Here is a 23,849-nt window from a genome sequence, read left to right as displayed (position 1 = left end):
TGAAAAAATAAGTAAAGAAAGTAATTCTATATTTACACACATGAATGAATTAGATAATGAATTTATAATATATTATGATAAATGTTTATTATTTCGTTCACTTAGTGACCGTCTGTAAATTATGTAATGACCGAATACCCTTGCTTCTGAAACAAATTATGAAGACAGATCTTGATGACCTGTTTTTGTGTGCAAATACGGTAGTTATTAACTAAGACAGTTATTAAGCTATATATATTTAATCATATTAGGCCATAACCTTCCTCAGGGACGGCGAAATCAAGATAAGATCTGTTTTCTTATTTCATGTAAAAATCATACAGATGATATATTGAAAAGTGTAAAAAATAGTGACGGCCTCAGCATTTGTCACAAACGTTTCCTTCATTGCTATCTGAAGCCGAAAACCAATCCGAATATGCCATGTTATATCACACCGACCCGTAAATAATCGAATCTGTTCATATATACTAGCTGTGGATATCGATATTAAGAGTAATGAATGGAATCCCCAAGTCTGCCCACCTTTCCTATGTAGTCGAATGTGTCAGTCAAGAGAAAACCATGATGCCCTTTGAGTTGTCCACTGGTCTCCTGACTTCTGACTTCTGAAGAGGTGTTCCCAGGTCGTTACACGTTTTCTTTTGTTTATTTGGTTGTTGTTTAACACCTTACTCAAACGTATTCCAGCCATATGGCGAAAATCTGTAAATGACGGCGTTTGAACCAGACAATCCTGTGATCAACGTCATAAGTATCGTAATAGGTGTGGTTAGAGAAGGACTAAAGTGAACCTGTCTTACTTCTTTAATCTCTTCAGAAACATTTTGGTAATAGTTTGTCTATGGAAACAAACAGCGTCATTTTATCTTTCAGAAAAGTTCGACCAAGTGACAATTCTGTTCAGTGACATCGTTACCTTCACCAATATCGCTGCAGCCTGCACGCCATTGGACATCGTCAACATGCTGAACACCCTCTACCACCGCTTCGACAAGAGCACAAACGACCATGATGTATACAAGGTATAATAAGCTTTGATTATTATTGATAATGGGGAATGAAATTGTTCTGTGTGATCATAGTGTGGGTTGGATGGTGGGGTAGTTAAAGTATTCGCTCGTCACGCCGAAGACCTGCATTCGATTCCCTACATGGATACAATGTGACAAGCCCATGTCTGGTGTCGCCCGCCGCGATATCGCTGGAATAATGCTAAATAGAACCAAGTTTTAAGTCCGTAGTCGAGACATTGCTGGAATTTTGCGAAAAGCGGCGTAAAACTAGACTCACTCACTTTCATCTGCCATACCAATAGCACCCGATGAGCATTTGCCTAAACATGCCCGCGTTCATACCGCGTTCGTCGATTCGTCGTGTGCTGTGAAGCTACGTTGTTGAAACATTTGATCATTACACAGGTTGTATTCTCCATATGGGAGCAATAGGAGCAATATGTTAAACCCATTCATGTCGTTTCGATGCGGTTGCAATGCAACATATACTAAAAACAGTGTAAAATATTTATTGGAATACCTTGAACCCATCATCTTACGCAGCTTTTGAGTTGGAATCGAAAACCAAAACATTCAGTCCATCTCGACACAGCCAGGCAGAGTGACGTTCCGATCGAGATGCATCAAGTTACACTCCCATACTTACAAAACATGACACCTAAAGGGCATTATATTTCAGTAATGTCTTTTTGTAGAATGACATCTGCTCGTAAAGATGAAAATTCTATCATTACGATGATCAATCACATGGGTCCAATTCTCAAAGTGGGAGTCAGCAATCTAATAGAACAACGCTCACATTCGAAAAGGCGCTAACGGTCGGAAATCTGGCTTTTAACGGGGAGTAAATCTGATTTTGTTAAAATAATGCTTCTTCTGGGGTGCCACGAAATGACAGTACATCGCACTCGGATGATGTCAGGTCTTATCAGAAATAAAGTTTGACAAATGTGCTGGTAGTATGTCCAGCCACACACACCCATTTGTTTCTAAAATAATTGAGGTAAAAAACGCTCAGACACTAAGATTTTGTTCGCCTTAATTAATACATTATATAAAATATTACAGCGGTGCAATATTACAGGCTTCATTTACTGTTTCTTACAGAATGTGATCGCGGAAAATATATTTGTAAGCCATTTTGACTCGTCGAGGATTGAAAACTAACGTGTTCTGGATTCGAATCCAGGATTGTCGGAAGAAACAACACCTTGACCATAGGTAGCTGTATGGCAAGCGGACACACCTCTGTACAATGAGTGGCAGTGGTTTCGAAACCAGTGCCACCTATTCTCCTATTTAGATAGGAAGAAAACCAGATCCGTAAAAATCGCTTTACTAAACGGGGTGCTTACTCTGAGAACTGGCTGAATGCATGATATTGCAAGTTCAAGGCGTAGAGCTCGTGAAGATCCGGGTTACGAGTAGATCAATGCGTGTTTGACGTAAGAGGCGACTGACGGGATCAGGTGATTAGGATCGTTGACTTTGTTGACACTAATCATTGTATCAAAGTTATGTAAATTGATGTTCACCAAAACAATATATACAATATATTGATTGTCGATTATAAACTGACTGCTGTCATATACATATAGGTAGAACATTGCTGAGTGCGGATTTCAGCAATGAAAAGAACCGACAGCAACCGCCCCTCCCCCCGATAAAATAATTATATATATATGTTTATATAAATAAATAAATAAATAAATAAATAAATAAATAAATAAATAAATAAATAAATAAATAAATAAACCAAAGCTGAAAAAATAACAAAAGCAACGAACAAATACAGAACTCAAATACGAAAAATAGAAACCAACGAACGTAACAACGACACATCAACCACAAAAAAAATACAAAAGAAAAAGAAGCTCAAGACACACACACCCAACTAACAAACAAACAAAAAATGCAATGATACCACCACCCCCACCCACCCAAAAAAAAAACAATAAAAAAAACCCACCCCGAAACAAAACAAATAACAAAAACAAAACCAAAACCAAAATAACAACTACATCGGGCAGACAAACACCCAAACCAACTAATACCGAACTTTTTGTTGAGGTGGAAACCATCGGGGACGCTTACATGGTAGTGAGCGGAGTCCCGGAGCCGTCCACCAACCACGCAAAGTCCGTTGCCGACTTCGCCATGGATATGATGCAGGGAGCCGCTACAGTCAACTCCCCTGCCACTGGGAAGCCTCTACAGGTAGGAACAATAACGGGAATGGTAGATATTCCAGTTTTAACCATCGTCTTCGAGACAGCTGTCGGGAAAACTAAAATGACCAATTACAATGTGACGTCAGCAGTTAGCATCCAAACTTTGGCAAATGCGAAGCGAGACTGTGTATGTATATGCAGATTGTCAGTACTATAAATCTTGCCCTTGAAATTCAAATAGCCAAACGAGCTCAAACTTGAACCACCGGATGATTACTCAAGGCGATACGATCATATCGCTTGAGATGTTTTTATTCAGATTACGTCCTCAGCTCCCTGGAGAGAATACCGCGAAAGCTAACTTGAAGATGCTTGATGGATTGTGCACTCACGTCATAATTACTCTTGGACTAAGCTGAAACTACTGTTAATTGTCTGGCCAAAACCACTGATACACAATGATACCCATGTGACATTTGGTCCGACATGAAGGTCCTGGCTTGGAATTGGTCGCCAGCAAATTATACTGATGACATGGGGCATGGGGGAGAGAATGGGGACTGGTTTTAGTGTGACTCCGTATCCCAACAGTAGGATGGTTGCTGAGCATAGACTTGTAGAGGCAGCTGGGTTGGGGCCGGTCATAAGCCGTCTACCTTTGTCATTTTGGGCGGCTTAACGGATCACTTCAGATACTTGAAGATCCGGGTCAGAATTGATCTTCAGCAAAAAGCGACTAACGGGATCGGGTGGTCAGGCTAGCTGACGGTTGAGTCATATTATTGTATCCTAATTGCTTAGACTTATGTTCATGATGGTGATCAATGGAAAGTCTGATTCAGACTAAGTTATTTACAGACCGCCGCTCTACAGCTGGAACATTGCTGAGTGCGGTATTGAAAAACAAACAAACGGATCAGAGAGTCGTTGGTCATTGCACCAATCACTGGCTTGTATAGTGCTGACTTAATTACCTGTAATAATGAGGAGTTCAACACTGCAGTCAGTTTGATTTCATTTGCGACCGGTGAATTGTTCACTAAATCTAACATTTGATACCGATGGATGGCTCACTAAATCTAATATTTGAGACCAATGAATTGCTCACTGAATCTAACATTTGAGACCAATGAATTGCTTACTGAACCTAACATTTGAGACCAATGAATTGCTCACTGAATCTAATATTTGAGATCGACGAATTGCTCACTGAATCTAACATCTGAGACCAATGAATTGCTCACTGAATCTAATATCTGAGATCGATGAATTGCTCACATAAATGTAACAATTGCAACAAAACCCATTTTTGCGCAGTCACATGAAACTGAAAGATCAGCTCTGTCCTGAATATAATTGTTGTGCAACAAACGATCATTATATCATGTCTTTTCGCGGCATTTAGAAGTTGTTATGGTTAACGAATTGCAAGGTGAACTGCGTGGTGAAGGGGTCTGGAGTGACCCCGAAACTTTGTGTTTATAAAGATTAAAGAAGGTGTTTCCATAAAATACCTTGGTGATATTATTTTGTTGTCACTTTTCGCTATTTTGCAGGAGGCGGGGAGCCAGGTAATCAACAAGCGTGTGTGATGAAATTTCAATTTCACACGTACAACTGGCACAAGTCGCACTTGTGTTAGTGAGCAATTAATCGGTCTCAAACGAAATCAAACGGGCTGTAGCAATTTGTGTAGCTAACTGCGTTTGTAGTAACTGGGTTGTATCATATACCGACGGTAGGGATGGTGGCTTAGATTATCAGTCACTGGGTTTTCTAGTGTATATTTCTGTTCTTTGAGAGACAATTTAGTGATGACGGAAAAACAAGTTCTATGTAAAGTCAACTTCTTTATTGCAATCAGTGCGACGTTTCGGCGTGCTAACGCCGCTACCAAGCAAGTAGTAACTTGTAGATTTGATTATAAACATTCCGGAGCCATATCCTTCTATTGACGACTTTAGCAACAAAAAGCACTATGGAAGTATGTTTTGTCTCCAGATCCGAGTAGGGATCCACACAGGCCCCGTGGTGTCGGGAGTCGTCGGGATGAAGATGCCTCGCTACTGCCTGTTTGGAGACAGCGTCAACACGGCATCCAGGATGGAGAGTCACGGCGTCCCTGGAAGAATCCACGTCAGCCCCACCACATTCAGGTACCCCGTTATCGAAATATACCCTTCAAAGTAGGGGATAATGAACTATCAATCTGGACAGGAAGTGTAAACGTCGACAGACGTTTCAAGGACAGACATCTTATGAACGCACCACTATTTCCCTCTATTACCACAATAAGCACCAATACCACAGCTCCTGATATGCACGTGCACAACACAGTAGCCGCCCCACGCCCCAAATAGCTATGGTTGTAAGGAAGTGCAAATGGTGATGCGCTCTCAAAACATTCAGTAATATCATATCAACATTGATTGACTCCGAAAAATCTCCTAATTATTTTTAATCGTAAATATGCAAAAAAAGAGGAAGATCCCCTATTTTTGTTAAGAGTATATTTCATCCTGTTGGTTAACAATACTCAGTTCGGGATGCTTGCGTCCCTCCGAAGTCGATCATATTGAATTTCGTTTATGATTTGGCTTTTTTTGTACTTTTGAAAGAGCACAAAAAGTTCCCGGACTCTCTAAAACTGAATTACGTTTGTAAACTATTCTGCTGGGAACAGCTGATATCTAATTGTATTCGAAGCAATACATTTGCCGTCATTACTAGAGTCTTAGATAATTCGGAATATAAAATTTTGATTTCTGAAAAAGATGACATAATAAGGAAAACGTACGCATTTTGGCGAGCTGAATCTTTTCAAAAAACATTTTCAAGTAGATATTTCTCAGGTTCTGAGTCAAAATACTAACTGGGAGAAATGTTAATTATATTCATAAGTATGTAAATATGTCAATAATATATCCTTTAGTCTCGCCAGGATACGAATATGCTAATAGTCGTCATGCTTGACGATTCACAATGTTTCCTATGATCGTTGGTTTCATTAAACATCCGGAGGACAATTTACTTTCCCCGCAGGTCAATATCCGTAATGCTAGAGTGAGTGAATGAGTTAAGTTTTACGTCGCACTCAGCAATATTCCAGTTATATGGCGGCGGTCTGTAAATAATCGTGTCTGGACCAGACAATCAAGTGATCAACAGCATGAACATCGATCCGGGACCCGATGGCATGTGTCAGCAAGGTCAATGAGGCTGAACACCCTATCCCTTTAGCCGCCTCTTACGACAAACAGAGTCCCCTTTTATAGCGCTCATGGATTGCTGAAGGTCTATTCTACCCCGGGATCTTCACGGGTCCCGTAATGTTAGAACAAACCCATGCTTGTAAGAGGCTACTAACAGCATCTGGTGGTCTCGACTGCTGACTTGGTTGACGCATGTCATCGTATTCCAACTGCGCAGATCGATGTTGTTGCTGTTGATTACTGGATTACTTGGTCCAGACTTGATTATTTACAGACCGGTGTTATATGGTTGGAATATGCTAAGTGCGGCGTAAAACAATACGCCACACTCAGCATATTCCAACCATGTAATATTGCAATGTTGATCAAAACTCGAGTATCGTGTCAGTCAATGTCATTCTTTTCCTTATAACATGGTTATAGTTCGGTATTTTGTTCTTCGAGACCAGGGGCTCCTTTCACGAAACAACCTTTACTAAGGTTAACTGTAACTTCCATTCTTTATTATTGCACTAAGTTTACTTTCGTGACGTAGAATCAAATTAGTGCTTCGTGAAAGAGGTCCCAGACATACTAACACAAATTTACGCAAATCAAGCCACCATTATTTCCAGATGCATACGAAACAACGGATACCAGCTAAAGAAGCGCGGCCGGATTCAAGTAAAAGGTAAAGGTGAGATGACGACCTATTTCATCGTGGGCGACAAGCACCGCAGAGTTGCAGAACCAGACGACGACTACACTAACCTCGCCGTTGACACAGACTTTAGTTCGGATAATGAAGAAGTAACGTCATCGGAAAAAGCTACGACGCCAAATTCTGACGTCAGTGAAAGATCAGTGACGTCATCAAAACCCGGACCGCGACGTAAGAAACGGGTTATCAAAAGCAAGACCTGTAATGTATTATAGCAGAGTGGAATAGTTACTGTGATGCGTTGGGACAGAAACCATGGCTTGCGGTGTCAGAAATGTGCGGGATGGATAAATACCTTTGCTGTTTCAAACAATGAACGGAGCTGCGACCCTGTTCTGGCGATTGGAAAAAACAACAACACGTGATCCTTTATCCCTTCACATAAATAATATGGCGAAATAAATGTGCCCAGAATAGTCCAGGTTGTTTCATCGTCCTGGATATTTCATTTGAAGTCAATGAATTGCCACTAATCTTCTTTTGGCTCAGCACACGTCACCTTGTTGAGCGTTGGGGTCGTATAGATTTGCAGGTTGGTGATGGGGGATTATTGTGTTCACTTAACCGTGGTTACCACGCCAAGAAAACTGCTATGCTGGTGTTATGAGGGACTACTGCACAGCACAACCACTCTTAGCTGAACTACTGTAAACTAAACAATAAAGTGCATAGAACTCACATTTAAAAATCTTGGATATCGCACCTTGAGGAAAAGAATATTCTTTTCTGTTGTTTGGATGATGAGAAGGAAACCAAATATGTCTCTATGAACAAATGTGTATATTTGTTTAATTTTTTCCTTGTTTCGAGCCGTTGTCTTTACTTTCGTCAGTCATTTGCTATAGGTATTACGGTAAGCAACCTACAAGATGTACCGATACATCCACGTTGATAGTGTATTACATCTTAAAATCCATAATTAATAATTATCTATTAAATAATTAATCTATCCAGTACCTATACTGATTTCGCCAATACTTCTTTGCTAAAATACAAGTTATACCAAACACATTTAATAATCATAAATGATCTATTCTGAAAGGAGGGTCACCCTGACTTTATCAAACATATAATTATAAAGTTCTAGGCATCCATAATCACGAGAAATGTCTGATGTCGAATGAGACCATTGTTGAGTCGGACTGTAGCATCTGCATGAAATTGCTATCGCTGACTAGAGCAATTTGCTTGGTTAGGAATTTTAAGTTTTGTTTGAATCAGGAACAGAAGTGCTGACATGGGACTGAAGGCATACAGGTTTTTTACTCAACCAGCATAGATGTCAACTCCTTTATTGTGAATAACACGACGTTTCGGGGCGTGTGCTTGCTCCTTCATCCAGAGCAAAAATCTTTTTATTACATAAACAAGCTGACTTCCATAATTCTTGCTTTTCTTATGCATTCCACGTCTAAAGCCCTTCAAACAAAGAATGGAAATATGGCACACTGAATGATCGAGGATATCCAGAAACAGAATTTTGAAGAATTTCTTCAGTAGCAGTTGCACCTTCTATGTACATGAAATACAGTCAAACCGGCATCTGTCCAATCCGGCAATTTGTCAACATCGGCATAAAATAGTCCCGCCTATGGCTTGTACATTTTTCATCATCTCTACAATCCGGCATGTTGTCTCAACTGGATTCATTAATGAAGCATATTCTTCAGTCCCGACGAATGCAGGTTTATACAACTTCCACTGTACTACTTCATACAGTCAGTGATAGCATGGTAGTTCTGCTGATTTGGACAAGGATCAGTCTTGCCCAAGAAATTGTTGCCAAAACAGTTTAATTTACCCACTGTTAATCTTTACCTTATATAAAACTACACGTCAAAGAATTGCAGTTCAGCATCTGAAACGTAAGATACATTGTGATGGACCTGTGTCGTACCCACTGAAATTACACGTGGAATCTTAAACATGCGGGGGAAAATACACACAATATGTCTTGTTGATATATGGAAGATGTTCGGCGATAACAAATCCCGTAATGCTAAAGGTTGATGCCACACATGAGGGGGCGACGTCAAGCGACAGCATCAATTTATTCTATTACTTTGAAAATGTTTCACCTGTATGAATGTATATTACTTTTTCTCTCATGCATTGTTAATTGAGGTTGGATCGCAAATTGGAATGTCCCCTACCTTTTTAATGGTTTATATCGGAGATAATATTTAGTTTTTCGACTGTGCTGTTAGACTTTACACAATTGCAAAATGCTGATTTATATTAATTCAGGCGCGTGAGTTTACCCAAATGCCGAAAGGCTGAATTTCAGCTGGGGGTCCAGGTTATTTATCCAATTGAACATGGAAAAAGTAACAAACAGCGCCATTCCAAGAAAATGTTTTAGTGTTCAAAGGACAGAGGTGATTTGTAACAGACCACAGGCCTCCAAATGATTCAAAATGGCTGCTCTAGTATATGTAAACATTAAGTAGTATCTTTACGTATATGGGATATGGATATTTATATATAAACAGGCAGACACATACATACATACACACACACACACACACACATACGTACGTACATACATACATACATACATACATACATACATACATACATACATACATACATACATGTTTGTGTTATGGTAACGTATGTGACACTAGGCACATGTGTTTTGTAAAGGTAAATAGTAAATGTGAAAGTTAATATGAATTTTGATAATTTCGTGTATGTTTGTGCATATGTAATTTTTGACTGGTCACATTTTGCGACATTCTTTCTAAAGCGGATCACATTTGTTATTATAACATTGCGGTTCTGTTTCATTATTTGTACTTTTTTAACAATAATAAAGGAAGGCATAAACGCATTGGTAATTATGAAAACAACGAATGATCATCTCAGGATAATATTTTGAAAATGTCGTTATATAAGGTGTATAATATACCAATGGGGGGTAATATTTATGTGACTTGTTTGTGTTCGCTCAGTCCATGATTACAAGCAGTGCTGTTACAAGCAAGGACAGAACCCTTGCACTGAGACGGACATTCAGTGAAGTGGAATCTGTGTACGAAAAGCTACAGTTTCCGTAAAATTATAACTAAACGTTATTTTCCATTATCAGTATTATACAAATCCACACAGAAAATATGTGTGTACATATCATGCCACTATGAGGCCTTTGTTTTCTGATGTAATCAGGAGTGACCCATCGAAAAGTGACAGGGGTAGTTTAGAGGGTAAATTATGTTCTTGATTCCCTACATTGACAGAATGTGTCTGTTTCTTGGTTCCCCACATTAGTGTTGCTGGAATATTGCTAAAAGTGACAGAAAACTAAACTCTCTCCAGAGGATACCACAATGAACGTACCTCCCTGAAAAAAGTATGTAAAAGACACGCAAAATATGTAGAATTGATGAAACTGTAAACAGTGCGATAGAGTCAACAAAGTTAGCGTATGGCGTCACTTGTGAGGAGAAAAAGGTACACACTGTAAATTCTTACTTTTGCTTTTGTTTACATTTCTGAGGAGAAAAAGACACACATTATAAGTTCGTGTTTTTGCTGTTCGTGACAGTTCAGAGCATCATCAGATTTCCCTAATAATAACACTCGCAAAAAATACAAACGCATAGAGCATATTAATCAATATCTTCAATAATCTCTTCATATTCTTGGAGATAACAGTCACTAATTTGCTTTTAATTGAGGAGAAAGATTATCCAGTCTTTCCTTGGAGACAAAATAGAGTCCATTACTCTTTGGTTTAGTGGGTGAGGCATGGCCACAAACTATTTGTTGGTATATTTTATAGGAACTCACCTACCATTGTACGAGCGACTTCACAGGAGGAGAGTTTGAAGTATTCATTGTTCGCATACACACAATTAGTGCGACGTAACATTCACGTTTAGGTTTGATACTGAGGTGTATGCGTATGCTGAAGTTGACTTGTTTAACAACAATTGTAGTATCAGACTTTGGCCTCTTTTGTCTGTGGCTGAGTTTGTTTTATAAAAAAAACTACAGTTAATTATCGGTTTCATCTATGCAAGGAACGCGTCTCTGTCGCAACAACTATAGTGTTGGTATTAAAAAAAACTTGAACTTCATTAATTTTTTTTCCGTTCAAGAACCGAATTGTGTTATGTAGTATTGTTTGTTCTTTGTATTCAGCTACACATTCAGTCGAAATTGAGCTGTATATCTTGTCATGACGTCACATCTTTCTACTATGACGTCATAATAATCCTAAGGTGATGCTGCTGTCACATGATGGTTGTATAATTACAATGAAGTTGTGTTTCAAGATTTTTCATAAACAGCTTATGTACATGCGCTCAAGTTTCAAGCGATGGTGAGAAAATGGATGTTGTACATGTGAGGATGTTTTGAGTCAGGATTGTTTTCTCCGTCATAAAATATTCGGATAAAGTTGATATTTGTTTTCCTTTAAATGCATGAATGTAGGAAAACATCCAAACTATGGATAAACATCTTAATTTCAAACGCTGTTTTGATACTGATGTTCAGTAAAAATGCTTTCTCATATCATACTAGGGACTGATTGTTAAGAAAGACATTGGCCGCTTGGCCACCTCATTAGACAAATATGAAAATCAGGTCAGTGCTATCATTGTTCTGGCCGTTTTTCGTGATGTTATTAGCCCCCTTGAAGGGCTGAAATTACAGATTGTATCACAGTCCTAATTGTGTTCAGCCTTGCGTGGTTTAGATAACGATTTTCGAAAATGTGATTTTGTTTTCTTTCTGGAAATATTCTTGTGAATATTAGCGATTACAAACTATCCTTTTTTATCTGATAACGGACATGTTACGAAATTCGGTCATGTGTGATCTCGCTGTGCGTGATCTGAATAACCTCGTGAATAGACACATATATGGTCACTCGAATAACACCGGAACGTCGCGATCATAGCTTTGAACCTATTATTCCGTTTACGGGAAAACAGCGAAAGCGAAATAATTGTCAAATTGATCCAAATCTTTTATATGGTATATAACGGTATTTTCTTGCGCATACGTTTACAGGCACGTGTTATATATTCAGTGTAATGCAACAATTATTTATTACGACTGTTTAATGATACATTGTCACGTACAAAGTATGTCTGTTGGAACTAATATCAAAGAGGATGTTTTGCTTAAAGTACCTACAGTCATGCGGGCATCTGATTGGTCTATTGTGTTTTAAAACATAGATCGATTGTTGTTACCGGTTACGGAGAGGTGCTGCATTATATCACATGGGTATGTTGGACATGTTCCACCTTCTTTATTAGTAATGCATTACTTAGAGGAACCTAGTACGAGTAAACCTGCGTATAATTTCTTTCAGAATACGAACCCGGTGGACTGGATATGTTTTAAGCATCGAATGGTGATCTTAAAAGCATAGTACTAATGAGAACCGGCTTATGATGTCCTTTTACCCAGACAGTATGGATCGGTGCTCATCCTGTCAATTACTGGGTTTCATTCTATACACTTGATTATATGCTGAAATAAAGCCAAATATGAAGTTTACTCACTCCTACACTAAAGACAGAAATGTAAAGTGATACGGTTTGAATGTCAAAACGTTACACATTATGTATTCTGAGCAACAAAAGAAACGCAAGTTTTAAAAAAACGCAATCTCATAAAGTCAGCGTTCGTGTTTATGTCTTCTATTTAAAAACTTGACAACAACCCAGAGTTTCGTATTTTTTGTTGTTCAGTATACTTGTAAATATTGAGCTGTTGACGCACTTGTACATTCAATGTGAATAAACAATGACACTCCGGTTTTAGTGTTTTCTGTCATCATACTGAAGGGAAAAAACAAGGGATCACATGAAAGGACAAGTGTTTCCTTTTTTTCCCATGTTTTTTCACAAGCTTTTTTATCGCATAACTTGTAAAGAACCTGGAAACAATAAGGGGACACTTGTGCTTTCATGTGATCCCTTATTTTGTCCCTCAGTATATGTGCAGTTTCCAGTCTCAATAGAATCTCATTAGAATCACAAGGTCGCATGACGTGGATCTTGTTCTAATATGACCATATCACCATATCTATGGTGAACGGAGACATTGGGACAATGACTGAAATCTTTGCACAGTGTGGAGGTCATGTGACTTCCGGCTACAACAGGTATGAACTGACAACTAATCGGACAACATGGCCTCTACTTATCCTAGCATATATAGATTTTGAAAGGTCACAAATATGCATTCATGTGATAAACAGCCACTGCTTCCAATACACACGAATTGATAATTATAAAATCACTTGAATCGTGTATCGTATCGTTCAAAACCTGCCGACGATGCACCAGTGAATCGTCGTGACATCCCTACTGGGTACCCATTTTCTCGCTGGGGTGTGACCAGATCTAACAGGGGTGTTCCGTTGTTGGGTATGACAGAAGTCCTGAATGCTATAAAGAGTCAAGTTGACAATCATGACCACACACCCAAAGACTCTCCGTGACACTCCGTTCTACTCCAACTGATTTGTGTGTGTTCTATGCATAAGACGCTCACATCACCACAGGCATTACAGTGTGCTGCATAGTTCTACATCCAACTCTGTCAGAATCTGTATCAAGTTTCTCATGCGTTCTCCATTTCCTATAATCAGAAGACTATTTATCTACCACAGATGTTGGCACATGTATTGTGTCAGACCAGGACATCAGGAGTACCCGAGTATGGTTTCAAGACGATTTTGGCAATATTCCAGCAATATCGCAGCGGGGAACAGTAGTATTGGGTTCGAATTATGTGAAGTTCGATATATAAAAAATAGACGACGAACGAATGCGGTGATCACTGTATTGTCTGATTCAGACTCGATTGTTTGTTTGCCACCCCCGTATATCTTGAATAATGATGATTACGGCGTTAAACACACAAACCAGCCAATCATTTACGCTAAAGTTATCCTAGAACGTATATGTGATGAATGTTTTATTTATAGTAAGCATAGTAAATATCTCTCTAATTGGTTTGTTGGCTTCGCGAATATTACAGCATATACATGTACTGTGACTGAAAACGTGGACTGAGGGAATCAGCGAATGTTTGATGCTCCAGACTCTCTGTGAAACCATCTTCTAGCACATGGCCCAACTGAGTTGACAGTTTCTACCATGGTATAGACCAGATGATCACGTGGTTGAATAATTCATTAACAAGACTGTGTACGTAAATCCCTCTATAATTCCAAATCTTCAACAGTCTCCAAGCAAATGACCCATTAATGGAGACATACTGTTAATGTTGAAGATGTAATTATTTGCTTATTTTTGACATAGATAATTCAATGCCAGTTATGACACATGTCCAGTCATAACCTTGCTCGTTTTCAGTACACAAAACAAATGGATATGCTCCATAACCACTAAACCCTCGGTTTCAATGCACTAGGATATTCTAAAGATATCAAGGTGACTCTAATGTGACACTCGCTTAAAAGTGGCTCATTCAAGGACTTAGTAATTGAAACGCTTCCGTTATGGAAGATGTGTGAAAGACATGTGGTTTCAGTTTGCTATCCACCAGTCACTCAGAATTGTCCCAGTGACTCAGATCAAGATATTGGTACGAATTAATAATACGTCCCAGTGACTCAGATCACGATATTGGTACGAATTCATAATACGTCCCAGTGTGGCAGATCAAGATATTGGTACGAATTCATAATACGTCCCAGTGAGGCAGATCAATATGTTGGTACGAATTCATAATACGTCCCAGTGTGGCAGATCAAGATATTGGTACGAATTCATAATACGTCCCAGTGACTCAGATCAAGATATTGGTACGAATTCATAATACGTCCCAGTGACTCAGATCACGATATTGGTACGAATTCATAATACGTCCCAGTGTGGCAGATCAAGATATTGGTACGAATTCATAATACGTCCCAGTGAGGCAGATCAAGATGTTGGTACGAATTCATAATACGTCCCAGTGAGGCAGATCAAGATATTGGTACGAATTCATAATACGTCCCAGTGAGGCAGATCAAGATATTGGTACGAATTCATAATACGTCCCAGTGAGGCAGATCAAGATAGTGGTACGAATTCATAATACGTCCCAGTGAGGCAGATCAAGATATTGGTACGAATTCATAATACGTCCCAGTGAGGCAGATCAAGATATTGGTACGAATTCATAATACGTCCCAGTGAGGCAGATCAAGATATTGGTACGAATTCATAATACGTCCCAGTGAGGCAGATCAAGATATTGGTACGAATTCATAATACGTCCCAGTGAGGCAGATCAAGATAGTGGTACGAATTCATAATACGTACGCAGTCTATTCTACAACCTCATCATGCAGTAAACAGACACCAGTTGTAGAGTTGGTGGTGTTGGGGTGAAATTGTAAAAACACCTTAAGTCAAGCATGGGACGAAGAAAACCAATCATAACCCGGATATAAACATGGATTACTGTACAGATAGGAATTGGGCACAGCACGAAGATATTTGCATCGTTAAAGTCATACAATATATGCGATTGAGCAGGTCAGTGCAGGTATGGACTCATGGAAAGCTTGGTTTACTTATTCAACGTTGAGACTGAAGAAGGGACGTCTAATTACGTCGAAATATATACTTGCACGAAACTGAGTCCGACAGATCGAGCGTCTCGGTGGTGTAATGGTTTGGGGAGCCAGCACTCAGAGATCTGACTTGGTGGTGTGAATCTGACAACAAATCGGTGGATCGTTTATGACAATCAGCGCCAGATTCCCCTGATTATGTTTCGACATGACAACACTTTACCACACCGAATTCATGCCACTGTTGAAACCCGTCATAATTAAAACATAACCTGCAATGCGTTGACCAATGAGAGGACTTGCTCTGACCATACCCCCTTCATGCGGCCTTGCTATCGTCCTCCATTTGTGTCAAGATCGTTTCATTGAGGGTCAGTCGACTTGTAGAAATAACAATAAAGAACTGGTAGGTGCCATTAGTGGTGATCGATAGGTCAATCACCCATAATTATGTTTAGATGAAATTTTAATCGATTGCATACGATGGTAGCGTAGCAATCGGCAAAGCAGGCGAGTGGGGTACACCAAAGTGTTCGGCCTTGTCCATATATATTGTACTTTGAAGCGTTGCAAGTCGGGGGTCATCTTAAAAGTTTTACGTTTTTTTTAAAAAAACCTGTCTTTAATCCTCCTAATGACACAAGGGCCCGTGCTTAGTATTAACCGTTTGGAATTTTATAATTACCTGAGCATTTCATGAACAAATGATGTTTTATCAGATCGAAAATGAATAGAACTGTAAAATCACTGAATAAAAGCAGACCACCTCAATAGTTATATTGTCCAGGGCAATGCAAGTTTTCTAGGTAGTGTTAAGAGCAGTTTCTGGTTCTGCTTTTCACCTGTGTCTTCACGTGTGCAAATGTTGCCTGTCACGAGGAGTTCTCCCCTCTTCTGTTGATTCATAAATGCAGTACTCGTAACGTATACCAGACGCAGTGCATATATTTGAAGAATTTTAAGCGCGAACGTTTGCAGTTGGAGTTTGAATAGAACCACCGATTTCTGATTGAACACCACGGCGTAGTGAGCCTGTCCGAATTGTCTAGACACACGTCAAACGTAATTTAAAGGTAGTAATTGTTATGGAACCAATATTTACAAAGTCAATATTCGCCTAAATAAATTGCAAAACTAACAAATGGCCACTGATAGCAATTCATTTCAGCCAAATAGGAGGCAAAGGTCCAGTCATCATGTGGCATGTTGTGATAAAATCCAGTCTTACTCAGACTGTTGAGTGTTGTATTCTGGTGTAAACAGTCGTAACATTCACGTGTGGAAGTGGAGCCTGTGAATGGTAATGACAAAATCAATCAATGCAGTATTTGGGAAACGATACTTTGCAGCCTTCCAAAGTTTGCTAGTCGAGCTAAGGTTAATGTAAACAACAATACCCCGAACATGCCTTTATCTATACTTATATAGCAAAGGTATAGATATGATCAGATAAGTGGACTGCTGCAATCGCCACAATGCCCTTTAATTTTTGCCCTGAGATGGAACCAAGTTGATAAAACGGCCACGGAAAAATGTCGATTGGCGACTGCTGATCCGCTCGAGGCAACTTGATCAACGTGGTTTCGTTTCTGCATAAATGATGTCCAAAGGCGCGCAGGCTGCGGCGATGTTGGTGAAGGTAACGATGTCGATGAATAAAATTGTCACCTTGTTGTACCTTTTTGAAATTGAACATAACGCCATTGTTTCAGTCGCCATACATTCCATGACATTTACGGATATCAAAATATATTTCTCGGTAAGTCTAACTAGGACTGAAAGCTACTGATAGTGTCCAAAATTGTGACAGCTTTGTCTAATGTGCAAATACAATATTTCACACGGTTAAATTATCATTTATCATTTACTGTACGATTATCATTATCATTTGTTGTATAATTATCACTATCATTTATTTATTATCTGAACAAATCATCATAAATGATAACGTCAAGAATATATACAGCCTGTATATACGTTTGAAATGATACTATTTCAATTTCAGTCAAGCATTGTATAATTTTCTTTGATCTGCAGTTGCTATGCCATTGTTGATTAGATGTTTTCGGTCATAGCCATCTTCACGATCCAAAGCATACCCAAACAGGTCTTGACAAACGTGTCAGTATGGATAAAATCGAACGCCGTTCCTTAACACATGACCAATGGTATCCGTAATTGAGATGGAGTTCCGTGTGATGGACTATGCTGCTACTAAATGCAGTAGATACATCATACTTGAACTTTCACGAACGTCAGTTTGCTCATTCATGCTTCGATAATAGAAACATCTTCTGTTTTCTAAGTGGCAAGTTCAGTCTTTGAGAGGAGGACCCCAACGGAAACCTTCTATGTTCTACAAGAAAAAATACACCTTATTGCGTTTCTTATTATGTTGTTTCTAACACTTTCCAAACGCGAATCTTATCGACCCTTTCGGTGTAGAAAATACGAGTGGCTAGACCCCCCATAAAACTTTTTTTTTTAACTGAAAAAGTTGCTTTTAAAACTTATTTTTTAAAATTCATTGGATTTTTTTTCAGTTTTCAAGGCAGGAGAAAGTAATTTAATACATGGGTCTTCAAGCGCTGATAATTACCAGAAGCAAGGACCAAATGAGATTGTTTTGTTGTATACATGCCAATGAATGGATGCCAAACTAGCAGACTCTACAAGGTTCTTATCTTTAATCCACTTCGACGATTCGATGTGAAATTCAATGCGCTAAACATGTCTCTGTGCTAACATCATGCTGCAGAACATCCACCCAGTGGACCAGATTTGTCAAGAGGGACCAAACGTATCGATCGCCATTGATGGGACCTATTTATGACCCGTAGAGTTCCAGTTAAGCATCCCATGATATCGGGTGTTCAGGCTCGTTTGACACATGTCATCGTATCCCAGCAGCTTAAGTCGGTGCCCCTGCTGTTGATTGCTGGATTGTCTGGTTCAGACTTCATTATTCACAGACAGTCACCATACAACCAGAGTGTTGTTGAGTGCAGCGTCAAACAACAAACAAACACAGAGTTCATTTGTATTACGCAAAAGTCCATTCATCATTCATTATTGTCTACGGCTCTGCAGTCTAACGGACAAAATACTTTTTATATCATTATAACATCATATCCAATATTGCAACTATGTGATGGCGGTCTGTGCATTATAGCCATAGATAATCCTGTGATTGATAGCGTTACGAGTGTGTTTTTTCTCATTTGCATTCTCATTGATTAGGTGATACGTGTTATGGGTCACATGAGTGAGTGAGTGAGTGAGTTTAGTTTTACGCCGCACTCAGCAATATTCCAGCTATATGGCGGCGGTCTGTAAATAATCGTGTCTGGAGCAAACAATCCAGTGATCAACAACATGAGCATCGATCTGCGCAATTGGGAACCGATGACATATGTCAACCAAGTCAGCGAGTCTGACCACCCGATCCCGTTAGTCGCCTCTTACGACAAGCTCAGTCACCTTTTATGGCAAGAATGGGTTGCTGAAGGCCTATTCTACCCCGGGACCTCCACGGGTCGTTACGGGTCACATATCGCATCAGGTATGTTCAATGGCAATAGCATCTTAGTTAGTGCTCAAGAGTTTTCCCTATTGACTGGTTGTTTATCTTGTTGACATCTGGCTATCGAGAAGGTTCTAAGTGAAAGGCGATAGAGCCACGCTTTGCTTGGATGTTCTGGACACTGTGTCGGTATAGGTGAAGGTTGGGTGTTATGTTGACGGACATACCCCGGCTTACACTCGGAATTATATTGGAGTTGTGTGCCTCTGTCTATCAGTATCAGTCTGTCAAATCATCTGACAGACATTCAAGATTGACACTGTCTGCCTGACTACTCTCATTCAAAACACCTCTACATTAGTATATCTGCTCTCACTGTAAATGCCAAGACTCTGGTGAGTTGATATTTTATATTTGTGACCCATTATCTTAGATTTGTGGCTCACCTCCATTGACTAGAAATCTGTGTTGTTATTAATTGTCATATTATTGAATATTTTAGAGTTGACTTATTGAATATTTTAAACTTGACTGTACCACCAGGTAGCTGGAATATTACTGGGTGCGGCGTAAAACTCACTCACTCATCCCAGACTTGACTGTGTTGTATTTTGCTGATTCAAATAGGATTTCTTATACCTTTTGTCATAGCAATTTATTTAACCGTACGAATAGATGGAGCGTCGACCTGAACCTCTGAGACACCATATGCATGACATGTGTCAACCAAGTCTTCGGGTCTGACCACCTTCTCGAGAAAGTAGCTTCCAGCCAGTGGATTTCTGAAGATCATTGTGAAAAATGATGAGAAATGATATCGACAGTTAATCATTCACAGAAAACCTTACCCGCTGCAGCGGGGCTAATAATCTAACGACTTTAATACCGCCGTGCAGTAAAATCACTTAGAAAACGGTCGAAAGTACACTCACTCATTGGCACGAATATAAAATCAGCATTACCACTTCTTCAGCTGATGCGCCACCTTCTGGGGCAGCATCTGATATAGCAGCACGTCCGTCTTCTGTTTCTCTATCTCCAACACCTGTGACGTCCGCTTCAACGCTGCTGTCGTTTCGTCCAACTTCTTGCTATGGAGATGCAATACACAGATGCTGTTAGTGGGCTTTCGCACCGGAAAAGTACCGTGCGTTAGGAATAAGCATTGTAGCATGCAGGGTGTGGGTGAAAACTTTAAATACGTTTTATTTTTGTTTATGGTACAAGGGTTGTGTCATGCAAGATGATTTATCGTGAATATAAAATGCCATGTGCAAATAAAATCATAAAGTTACAAATGCATTTAATTGATAAGATTTAAACTAACTTTCAGTACAGTGAAGCGAATAAATCAGCTATAACCAATATTGTGCAAAATGTGCTTGCATTTTCTGTCTCATCAGGAAACATTTTATCTTGAAATTACGATCTGGTGTTATCACGAGAATATTTTCGAAATAACGTAAAGGTCATGGAAGTAGCGGGAAATAACGTAAAGGTCATGGAAGTAGCGGGAAATAACGTAAAGGTCATGGAAGTAGCGGGAAATAACGTAAAGGTCATGGAAGTAGCGGGAAATAACGTAAAGGTCATGGAAGTAGCGGGAAATAACGTAAAGGTCATGGAAGTAACGGGAAATAACGTAAAGGTCATGGAAGTAGCGGGAAATAACGTAAAGGTCATGGAAGTAGCGGGAAATAACGTAAAGGTCATGGAAGTAGCGGGAAATAACGTAAAGGTCATGGAAGTAACGGGAAATAACGTAAAGGTCATGGAAGTAGCGGGAAATAACGTAAAGGTCATGGAAGTAACGGGAAATAACGTAAAGGTCATGGAAGTAACGGGAAATAACGTAAAAGTCATGGAAGTAACGGGAAATAACGTAAAGGTCATGGAAGTAGCGGGAAATAACGTAAAGGTCATGGAAGTAGCGGGAAATAACGTAAAGGTCATGGAAGTAGCGGGAAATAACGTAAAGGTCATGGAAGTAGCGGGAAATAACGTAAAGGTCATGGAAGTAGCGGGAAATAACGTAAAGGTCATGGAAGTAACGGGAAATAACGTAAAGGTCATGGAAGTAACGGGAAATAACGTAAAGGTCATGGAAGTAACGGGAAACAACGTAAAGGTCATGGAAGTAACGGGAAATAACGTAAAGGTCATGGAAGTAGCGGGAAATAACGTAAAGGTCATGGAAGTAGCGGGAAATAACGTAAAGGTCATGGAAGTAACGGGAAATAACGTAAAGGTCATGGAAGTAGCGGGAAATAACGTAAAGGTCATGGAAGTAGCGGGAAATAACGTAAAGGTCATGGAAGTAGCGGGAAATAACGTAAAGGTCATGGAAGTAGCGGGAAATAACGTAAAGGTCATGGAAGTAACGGGAAATAACGTAATGGTCATGGAAGTAGCGGGAAATAACGTAAAGGTCATGGAAGTAGCGGGAAATAACGTAAAGGTCATGGAAGTAGCGGGAAATAACGTAAAGGTCATGGAAGTAACGGGAAATAACGTAAAGGTCATGGAAGTAACGGGAAATAACGTAAAGGTCATGGAAGTAACGGGAAATAACGTAAAGGTCATGGAAGTAGCGGGAAATAACGTAAAGGTCATGGAAGTAACGGGAAATAACGTAAAGGTCATGGAAGTAACGGGAAATAACGTAAAGGTCATGGAAGTAACGGGAAATAACGTAAAGGTCATGGAAGTAGCGGGAAATAACGTAGAGGTCATGGAAGTAACGGGAAATAACGTAAAGGTCATGGAAGTAGCGGGAAATAACGTAAAGGTCATGGAAGTAACGGGAAATAACGTAAAGGTCATGGAAGTAACGGGAAATAACGTAAAGGTCATGGAAGTAACGGGAAATAACGTAAAAGTCATGGAAGTAACGGGAAATAACGTAAAAGTCATGGAAGTAACGAGAAATAATAAACTGTCGTCTTAGACTGGGATGCAGTGACCTAAACAGTGATACTGTTATTTCTGACAGTGCTTCCTGTTCCAGCTCAAATGACTATGGGGATGTTTCCACTATCGATACATCTGTCCTAAATACTATGGCATTCGATGCGAATTACATTTTGTGAGAAATATTTCTCGCTGTGCTGAATGGTAATAACACTGCCGGTGCATCAATTCATTATTTCATCCAACCGATTTGATTACTTTCTTATTTGCATCAACTTGTCAACCCCCGGAACCGCCTCTAAATTCACCCTTGTTTATGGATAAAGACTTCCCTCTTTTCGTAACTTTGGAGCTTCGGTTTTAGAGTTTGATGTGAATGACTTCGCTGAGTTTGCCTTTCGTGAAGTCCGTTTGTTTGTTCGCTAGAATGGTGATGTCAAACCACTATCAACCGAGATCAAAGATACTTCATTCCATTCGAACATGATGCACTCCCGAATCAACTCCAATCAACTGTTTAAATATCTCCTCATATTTAGACCACTCCTTTCCTTTATGCATCTCTGGCTTCAACGTCTTCATCTTTGTTAATTCACTGGCTTTATCAGCTTATTGATTAGTCAAACATGTCAGTTATTATACTTTCTTTCTTACATTCAATACAATTCATGTTAAATTCCGTAAAATTTTAAACCATTATGACTGATTAACTTAGTGTTGACAACAATACATAACTCTTTATCAAAATGTCACACTCAGGAAATGAAACACGTTGTTATCAATACAGTTTGCCAACATCCATACAGTTTGCCAAATTAAGTACTTTAAATGCCTCTAAAATTACATATAATGCGTTACGTTTCAGGCCCAACGCTTTGCCCTGTCCTTCTTTCTCCGATTCCTTCGAAGACATCATGAGGACAAAAAAGTGCATTGATAAATTTCTGAATGTTCGCTAGGGACAATTTTATTTTGGGATGGATGATGCGGAAAACTGACGTTGCTGACATCCTTTCTCGGATAGGAACAGGGCACAGTTTGTGGATCATCACTCCACAATGCCGTATTTTAAAGAATCTGTCGAATATGGTATGGTATGGGAACGGTGAACAGAACTGAACGGCGTTGCGATGAAAAGCTGAAATGTATGTTGGTATAGCAACCGTCGTAGTTTTGGACCCACGTGCACGTTGCTCTTGACCTTCAGGAATCAAGCAATTATTGCCCAGCCCTTTGTTCAGGATGACCTTGAAGACTGTGTGCTCATGGGTCTTCCCCCTACCGATTACCTCCCTTGTTTGCTTGTGAACTGTGATATATACCCGCTGTTCGAACATGTCTCGCCCAGCATCTCGTACTGAGCCTGCATTGCCGGATACGACATACTGTCGCTACTGTTTCAACTCATTTTTCATTCCGGGGTTGATTTTATTTCCATTTTTTTTATTATTCATGTAAATAACGGGATACAATTCTACAAAATACATTACGCAACAGAACTAGTTCATAAGATTACAGAGTGAGTGAGTGAGATTAGTTTTAAGGCGCACTCAGCAATATTCCAGCAATATTGCGGCAGTCTGGAAATAATCAAGTCTGGACCAGACAGTCCACTAATCAACTGCATGAGCATCGATCTACGCAATTGGGAACAGATGACATGTGTCATCCAAGTCAGCGAGCCTGACCACTCGATCCCATTAGTCGCCTCTTACGACAAGCATAGTCGCCTTTTATGGCACGCATGGGTTGCTGAAGCA

The 23,849-nt window shown here is 39.5% G+C and overlaps 2 protein-coding genes across 2 annotated transcripts in view; both read left to right on the top strand.

Moving 5' to 3' along the window:
• The window catches only part of LOC137296507 (guanylate cyclase soluble subunit beta-2-like), a 37,656-nt gene extending 30,342 nt beyond the window's left edge, over positions 1-7,314 (top strand). The window contains exons 9-12 of the mRNA XM_067828310.1: positions 877-1,025; positions 3,087-3,233; positions 5,189-5,343; positions 7,014-7,314. Of these exons, the coding sequence (XP_067684411.1) occupies positions 877-1,025; positions 3,087-3,233; positions 5,189-5,343; positions 7,014-7,314 (752 nt within the window). The remainder of the gene's footprint in view (positions 1-876; positions 1,026-3,086; positions 3,234-5,188; positions 5,344-7,013) is intronic.
• A 13,336-nt stretch (positions 7,315-20,650) lies between these two features.
• LOC137296506 (ribosome-binding protein 1-like) lies at positions 20,651-22,126 on the top strand. Its single transcript, XM_067828309.1, has one exon. The coding sequence runs from the start codon at positions 20,651-20,653 to the stop codon at positions 22,124-22,126; it is 1,476 nt and encodes a 491-aa protein (XP_067684410.1).
• The last annotated feature ends 1,723 nt before the right edge of the window (positions 22,127-23,849 follow it).

The sequence above is a fragment of the Haliotis asinina genome, chromosome 9 (genome assembly GCF_037392515.1).
Source record: "Haliotis asinina isolate JCU_RB_2024 chromosome 9, JCU_Hal_asi_v2, whole genome shotgun sequence".
Lineage (NCBI taxonomy): Eukaryota > Metazoa > Mollusca > Gastropoda > Lepetellida > Haliotidae > Haliotis > Haliotis asinina.
This window is presented reverse-complemented; position numbering and strand designations above follow the sequence as displayed.